The 8,870-nt window shown below is 28.4% G+C and overlaps 1 protein-coding gene across 1 annotated transcript; it reads left to right on the top strand.

Moving 5' to 3' along the window:
• The first annotated feature begins 41 nt into the window (after nucleotides 1–41).
• On the top strand, nucleotides 42–8,785 carry LOC111616660 (E3 ubiquitin-protein ligase HECTD1-like). Its single transcript, XM_023358047.1, has 4 exons — nucleotides 42–183; nucleotides 6,285–6,801; nucleotides 6,990–7,076; nucleotides 7,519–8,785. The coding sequence occupies exons 1-4, from the start codon at nucleotides 43–45 to the stop codon at nucleotides 7,875–7,877; spliced, it is 1,104 nt and encodes a 367-aa protein (XP_023213815.1). The 5' UTR covers nucleotide 42; the 3' UTR covers nucleotides 7,878–8,785.
• Nucleotides 8,786–8,870: the final 85 nt, after the last annotated feature.

Genomic DNA, 8,870 nt, shown 5'->3' with positions numbered 1-8,870 from the left:
ATATAAAGATAATTACACATTTAATAATGCTGTTAATATTATATGTTCAAAAATTTTTATAGTGTTTTAACAAGTCGTAAAAGTAGTTCTACCTCAAGCTTACTAGAAGCTACCTCAGAAAATAGCAAAACCTTTGTATCAAGTATGGGTCAAGCTACATCAACTGAATTTTTGACAATTAGAGTAAGTATATATAAATTTTTACAAACAAAATATTAAATCTAAATGTATTTAGTGTTGGATATAAATGTTTATTTTCTATATTTTTTTCATAGTGTATTACATTATTAATTTAATACAATTAAATAAGATTTTGTATAGATATTTGCAGAATTTTATTAGTAATCATTCCAGTTCTTACAAGATAATGGATGTCATAAGCAGTTGTTGTATCTCATATTTGGGAATTATATTTACATATTTTAACAGTAATAGCTATTATAATGATCTATTTTTAGATGAGAAAAAATTTAAATTTTTTTGGAAAAGGAAAATATTTACTGGAAGATAGGAACTGATAAAGTGCATTCAATAAGGCCAAACTATAAGCATTTAAGAAAGTGGGAAACTGCTTATCATGCCTTTAGAATATTACTAATGTTTACAGAGAAGTTTACCTGTTGGAAAAATGTACTAAAACTTGTCTGAAAAACTTTGATTTGATGGTTTTATCTGTCTAGATAAGAAATATTCTGTGAATGACCATCAAAATTAATAGGGCTGCAAGTGGGTTACTTTTTTTGCAGTTAATATTTGTTTTCCTATTTTCAATATTAGATTACTTTTCGTTATAATTTGTCTTTCAACAATTAAACATACAATCATTATGAGAATGTAGATTAAAATATACATTATTATTGAAATAGAAGAAAAAACATCAGAAATATTCAGAGAAAACACTACCATTTATAGTGGTGTCATTCTTGAAAGCACTTCCATTTTAACAGATGTCATTTTTGCTGTGGAGTCTAGAAACATAGTATTGTATCCTGTAGTTGAACTTTCTAAATACAAATTGCTATGGACATGTTTAAGTTACCCTTGCTCTGTGATACATGGGTTTTGATTCAGGGATGAGGACATATTCTTCAATATTTTTGTATCAGTAAATTTGTTCTCCTCCCAAGATGTGTGTTCTTATTTTATATCATATTACAAAAATTAGGAATAGAAATAAGTACACTCTACACATCAGGTACACCTTATATACACTCAAAACCCAAGAATGAAAAATTTTTATTACTCATTGTCATTGGCCTGATATCCTAATATATATATATATATATACAGATTGATGCTCATGGTGTAATACCATGATTTTATAGGAATGGACAGCTTATCTGAATTATAGACTGTTAATGGATATGTTTCCTGAGCCAGTTATACTAAAGGAAGAACATTGTAGCTTGTTTTGGATGCTGGTCTTATTGACAAAATTATCTTTGCAATTCTTGTACTGCCAGTCTCTTGAAGTTTTTTTTTTTTTTTGGAATGTCATACCTGCAAAATATTTATTTCTTATGTCAGTTAATTGCTTCATTCTTTACCCCAATTGCATTTTATTATTTCAAGTGCTGATCTCTGGTAAATTCAGTGACACATTTTATAGACAGGAACTTCTCATTCAAACTTTATGAAAAATTAAGAATGCTTTGCTGTCATAGGAAAAATTTGCAAATCTGATGTGAAGACTGTGGATAAGACAGCAATATAGGAGGTAAAGAAAATCTTTGAGTAAAACAATTTGTTGTCTCTCAAAGAAATTGTTCTCAATCAGCACATTCAAAATGCCTTGAATGGACTCCAAAAGGAGGAGATACTTGTTTTTTGTCATTGTATGTAATGACACTTCATTTCAGCCTGCAAGCTCCTCAAAGAGACATTGCTATTAGTGCTTGTATCAGCAGTGTTCCATAAACAGTTTTTTTTTTCTGGTTTCTGAAAGCAAGAGGATTTCTAAAACCAGAATTTAAAAAATTCAAACTATAACTGTATAGTCATTGTGAGCTTAGCAAATATCCTTTCTATGGACATGTCAATAAACATACTTCAAGATGAATGAAAACTCTTGCAGCTGAAAAAGTTACTGAGCAGAATAAAAATACTCCTATAGATGTTTATTGGGAATCATTTCTTACTCTGAAAACTCTTTCTGAAATCTGAAATATCCTCATGTCACTAGTCATTCAGGCTTCTTTAACTTTATCTCATGGAAGTGTGGATGTGGAAAGAGGTTTTTCTCAGTCTGAAAGAATTTTGATAGATAACAAGACACACATGGATTAAAGTGCTAAATGCCAGATTCAATGTGCAAGATGTATTAAAGGAATGTGGTAATAAACCAGAGTATGTATCAATTACAAAGAAACTGATGGCATTAACAAGGTCAACTTATGTTTTCTTGTATGGGAAGAAAAGAATAAAAAGCAAAATGACTCAAAAGCAAAAAGAAGAGGAACAGCATAAGCTTATGGAAGAGAAACGAAAGGAAGAGGTATAGAAAATAAAACAATTTATTGATAAATTTTAAGACAATCTGAATTAAGCAAAGAAATGGAGACAGAAAAGAGAACAAGTGAAAAACTTTTTAAAGCAAATAAGGAGCTAAAAGTAGCTTTAGAAAAAAATGATATGAAGAAGCCAAAGCTGCTCAAGCAATGCTACAAAGCCTTAAAGTATGTAAAGTATTGTTTGTTTACTTAGCCAAAAGTAAACAAACAGATCAGTGACGACAAAGGAAATTTCATAACAAATTTCCTCAAGAAAAAATGAAAAAAAATGTGGAAAAATATGTACAGTATCTGTTTTCTTTTTTTTTTTTATATGGATTTTTTACTCAATCTGGACTTGTTTTGGTTTTCCTTTGATTTGCATTCAATTGGTTATTAGCTTGAGTATTTTACTTTTAGTTCATTTTTATTTTAGTTACATACCTCAAGTTGTGTATACAGTTTCTTGTAAAATTATGTACAAAAATACAGTGGAACTTCACTTAACGAGCATAATTTGTTCCAAAATGTTACTCAAAGTGAAATACTTGTTAAGCAAAACAATTTTTCCCATATAAATTAATATAAAAGACAATAATGCGTTCCATGCCAGAAAAAAAATACTCAAATATTTTATGTATAATGTTTATTCAAGAAAATTATACAATATAAATTGTTATGGAGCGTGAATCATCGTCATCATTTTCTTCTAGCGCAGAATGAACCAACCTGGAATGCAAATTCGATTTGCAAAAAAGAAGTAGAAATACAGTAATTTCTAATATTTAATTATAGCCTTTGCATAGCCCAAGAATTTGGCATATTCTGCAGTGTGTTTATTATATAATGGGCTATGGTTGTTGATGTTTATATGTAATAAGTCTGAACACAACTTTGGAAAAATGTGTGATCATAAGCGACACTAAGATGATAGAAGAACGAGTGCTACACACAGACTGATGTAGCATGTGCACAATCCAGGATATCCCCTTTCTTTGTAATTCATTATGTGAAATGCTGTTCATTAGATGAGTCATTTTTTTACAATTTGCTTTGCTTGTTATGAGAGGTGCTTGTTAAGTGAGGTTACCACTGTAATAATCAGTGGAAGGATTGTAAGGAACCTGGTACCTATTGGGCCTGGTACCTGGTACCTAGTGGAAGGATTGTAAGGAACTGGTACCTATATGATTGAACATTGCAGACATTGCTATAGCTTTTGTATCAAGGCATGCTACTATATGCTTTTAATTTGTTTACAAATGCTCATTAATAAGTCTGAAGATGATATGGGTGCATGACTATTTTGTTAAGATTGATTGAAAAACCAGCAAATATGTTGATGAATACAGTATTGCACAAAATTTGTATTCACAATGATTCATGTACAAATAATTTTTCATAGATTTATTTATTATACATACATTTAAAAAAATCTACACACATTCTGAGTATGAGAAATCTATTTTTAGGTACACTGTTCTTACATTGACCTACAGAAAAGAAAATACAACATTTATACACAGTTACATATATTACTGAACATAAAATGTATGCTAGCTCTAATGAAACAATGTTTGTTCAGCACAATGCAAGGTAGACTGTATACAGTTTATTGAATTTCACTGCATAGGAGTTTGAGGTCCACCTGAGATTCTGTTACTTTGCTCTTGTTTCCACACATGATCTCCCAACATGTACCAATGTGCACAGCTCTTATTGCCTTCCTCTGCTTTGATTTGCACCACATTTTCAAGAAAATTTCAATTGCAGAATATTTAGCATGCCAAATTATTATTAGACAATTTTGGATTATCAGCTACTTTTCAGTGGATAAATAAACTTCTATTGTAATATGTAATTAAGCTAGTTGAAATAAAGGAAAATATTTTCAAGTAGATTATGCATATTGTAGATAAAAAAGTATTTTGATTATTATTTGGAAAAAGAACGTATTGATAAACTAATTTTATAAACTTTACATTTTATTAGAATATTTAATTATGTTCTATAAACTTATTTTAAAATTCTAAAAATTGAAAGTTTACAAAGTTCTTGTATTTTAATACAATAAAATCCAAAAAGTAATGTTTTATAATTCTGTTAGTATTGTATTTAGATAATTAAATTATTAGGGGGGAAAATGTGTAATTTAAAAAATTGTAGTTTTGATGGTAACATTTAACTATTTATTTTCATTCTTTTACCCTACTATGATATATTACATTAAAAAAATATTTTGTTTTAAAAAATATGTATTTATTTTACCATTTCCTAAAAATTCTATATCTAACAAAGAAGTAAACAGGCCTTGTTTAATCTAGCATACTCTATAAACTTCATTTGAAGTTAAATACGGTACAAACAATTATTTAGAAACCTTGTAATTTCAGATATTTTTAATACAGTAATGCATTTTCTTAAACATTGAAGATATTTTTCTTAAAATTTCATAAAGCATACCACTTGTATACATATCATCTTATAAATAAAGGAAAATTTGTTTTACTGTTGTTTTATTTATTATTGGTACCTTATATCAATAATAAATTAAAGTAAAATAAATTTTTATGCTCTTACAATAAGTTATTACATCTTGTCTAATAGTAACAAAACATGAAACCTGTAAAGATTTAAACCAAGGAAATATTAAATTACAAAAGTATAATATTGTTTCAGTTATAACATATTTTTTAGATGATAATTTAAAATACTGGAAATTCAGATGGTACCTGTTTTTAAGAGATCATAAAAAAATAATGACTGAAATATAATATGACTATTGTGAAATGTTTAGCCAATAGTTTTGTACTTGTATATGTGAATTATTACATGTAAGATGTGCCAGAATTTGGGAAACAAACCAGCTACATTAAATAAATTAAAAAGTAATATAAACAAAAGTACTTGATTTTTTTTGAGGAAATTTGTGAAATTTTAATTGGTATCAACATCAACAAATTCAGTATAAATAAGGTTAAAAATTTTATTTAATTAAAAATATACTTTTTAAAACCTTTATTTTTTTAGAGACTGCAGAAAATCAAATAGGGTAAGATGTAATCAGTTTAGATGGAAATTGGTAAAACGACTGTAAAGAATTGATTTGGAAGAAATAGTAATGCTTTCCAAAATGTTTGTGTTTACTCTTAACTAGAATCAATAGACAAATTAAATGACTTATTTTTAATTTATATTATTATATCAAGAGCATCAATTATCTGAAAGTGTTGTTTCTATATTTTAGTGCACTAAATTTTAAATTGCAAAAATATTTGAATTGTATTTACTAAGTTACATAAACAAATATATTTGATGATTTGGATGCTAAATAAAGCAGCCATATCTGTTTTTATATTAATGTTTGATCAACATCATAATGTAAGATTAAATTTGAAACTAAATTTATATTTACTATATTTTATTTGTAAGGAGTTATATAGATTTTCTTATAGAATAAAATGAATAAGTAAGAAATTTGATTAAATGCTAGATTTAATCTGTTGTAATGAAACACATACAAAAAATTCAAGTCAGGTTTTAGAAAGCACAATGCTCTAAATATTTTAGAGTAGCTATTATAGAGTATTTAATACACAAAACAAATTTTACAAAAGATAAAATCATTTTTATTTGACATACAACATTTTTTTTAAGCATCAAAATTTAATCTAAAAAAGATGATAATTTACAAAAATATACTAAATAAGATGTAAATTCTGGTTTAATGTTGGTTTATTAATTCTAAATCCATTTAAATTTGCAATATAATTACCTGTATATTATATCTCATAGCAACAAGATGAAAATTCAGAAGAATATGGAAAAAATGCTGGTAATGTAATTCGAACAAGAACATCTGAACAACCTAACTCTGCTTGTATTACTTCAGGCCAAGCAATTGTTGTACATGCCAGTGAATTACCATCTTTAGGAATAGCTGTAGGGCTGTCTCCAACAAGAGAAGAATCAGAAGATATAATTTGTCATTCAGAACAAAATCAAGAAATTCAGTCAGCAGCAATAGTAGAAAATTCTCAAAGATATTCTACAAAAAATCCAAATATTGTTGAATGTCAATCTCAAAATGGACGCTCTAATACAACAAATGCAATGAGTGTTAGTGTTCCAAATTTATCAATTAATACTAATGCAAATGACTGTAATGTCAGTTTGTTGGAAACATTTGCTGCGACTGCACGCCATCGGGGAGAAAGTGGAACTAATATTAGTAGCAATTCGTCAATATTCAGTCGTGGTTCTAATAATGTTGGAAGTCTTGTGCGATTGGCTCTTTCGTCGAATTTCCCAGGTCAGTGAAATTTAATTATTATTTTATATTTTCACTAATATTATTAACATTAATAAAGGGATGGATATAATTATTAACTGAAATTTGCAGTGTGTTTTGTGATTTTAAACCAGTTTATTAGTTTCATATGTCAAGTCACCATGTAACAGACAAAACCTGACTGCATGTGACCTGTTTCTTATCCATAGAGATACTTGCTGACCTACTAGGAGAGCTACCGGTTGGTAATGAGTCATCAACAGACTCATCTGCTCTTACCAATCATCTTGCACCAGGTATGCTACATTATACCTGTGTATCGCCATCATTACCTTCTTTAGGAACACTGCATCTCTCACTCCCCTTCCATACTAATTGAAATTAATTAAAATTAATTACCCACTTTGAAGTGATCGTGACTAAATACTATTTAAATGAACTTTTTTTTGAAAAGAAAAAAAAAACTATAAATATTGTATAATATTGAATGGCACTTCAATATATTGACATTTCTTTATAATTTCTTAACTAAAAATTTTTGAATCAAATTTGATTCAATATAAACAAATTCTTTTAAAACTTTTTATTGAAGGGAATTTATTAATAATTACACTGCAAAGATCTGGAAGTGGGGCAAGAATGTGTCATATGCAGAAATGGATAAATCCCTCCCTTGTTTTAAATTTGTTTAAATTACTTTTGTATATTTGTATGTTTATATAATTTTTTGCTTTTCAGGAGGTTCATTAAGTACTGCACAGAGCTATCCTAGTTTAACAGGGACAACTACTATACCAACACTTTCTGGAAGCCAGTCTGTAAGCACCAGCACAGCCACATCAGCTACAGGAATGACATTTGGACAAGGTCTCACAATGAGCTTCACAACATCTACATCAAGTGAGAGCGAACAGGATTTCTTAGAAAGTTGTCGTGCTACTACATTGTTGGCAGATCTGGAAGATGAAGAGGAACTGCCTGATCCAGATGATGATGAAAATGAAGATGATGATGATGACGATGATGATGATTATGAAGATGTAATGGTAATACTCAATTTAATTAGTAAATATTATTACATAATAGTATTTTTATAGGAAGGTTTTCCTTGGACACAGTTTTTAGATTCTATGATGAAAATTACATCTGTATATAGAAGTGAAACACATTAGTTAGTGAATATATACTGGGTGCATCTAGGTAATAAGCAGCTAACTAAACAAGCCAATGATGAGTTTGCTTGCTTTATCTAGGCACACCCACTGTATGGTCTTATTTTACTTGGTAATTGTGTGTTAGTAAATACCATGTAAAATGAAATTCAGATAAATTTATGATCCATCTCAAGTAGTCTTAGTTGATTGCATAGACACTTATGTAGCTATTTATAATTAACAGAAAAATGTTAAATGTGTTTAAAATATTTTACTTTGTTTTTTACTATAATAAATAACATTTTAGTTTTCTGTATCTGAATATACAGAACAAAATTTTATTATATTGTATCAAGCACACTATTTGAGAGAAATACATGCAAACCAGAGTGTTCAACATAGTGAGTGGCATTTAGTTGTTTTCTGTTTGGAATGTCAGAAGCTGAAGAAATGTGATTTTGAAGACTTAAAAGTCCGATTTGGTCACACTGAGAGTATTGTGTATCGATGTGACTCTTTTAAAAGAACATAGTTGTGTATGCTGTTAAAATATCTTCAGGTCTTTCCTTAAATTTCATTGTACAAATCAGAATGCTATTGTATTTGTAAAAGAAGTCTACAAGGAATTTTGCATTATGCAATGTTTGCCTAAGATTTTTTCAGGTTGAGTTTTTTTGTCCTGGAGTTCTTTGTTCTGAACTTTGCCATATCCATCAGAATTTAAACAAACAAGCTTGTTCAGATTATTATCCATTAATATTGCTTTCAACCCTTCAGTTAACCCTTTTACGATGACCTGATGAAATATTGTCAGTTCAGCTTAAGTTTGAAACATGCGACTTGATGATATTACGTCATTTTAAAAATGTTTCATTTTAATCAAAAATTCCTTTTTTAGCTTGCAATACTTCTAATGTATGTAAGTTATATATATAT

This window comes from Centruroides sculpturatus, unplaced genomic scaffold (genome assembly GCF_000671375.1).
Source record: "Centruroides sculpturatus isolate CEXI.00-Female unplaced genomic scaffold, Cexi_2.0 scaffold3753, whole genome shotgun sequence".
In the NCBI taxonomy this organism is placed as follows: Eukaryota; Metazoa; Arthropoda; class Arachnida; order Scorpiones; family Buthidae; genus Centruroides; species Centruroides sculpturatus.
This window is presented reverse-complemented; position numbering and strand designations above follow the sequence as displayed.

Coding starts and splice junctions, on each gene's coding strand:
- LOC111616660 (XM_023358047.1), top strand. CDS start 43: ATGTTCAAAAATTTTTATAGTGTTTTAACAAGTCGTAAAAGTAGTTCT. Junction 184..6,284: donor CTGAATTTTTGACAATTAGA/GTAAGTATATAT, acceptor TATATCTCATAG/CAACAAGATGAAAATTCAGA. Junction 7,077..7,518: donor TACCAATCATCTTGCACCAG/GTATGCTACATT, acceptor TTTGCTTTTCAG/GAGGTTCATTAAGTACTGCA.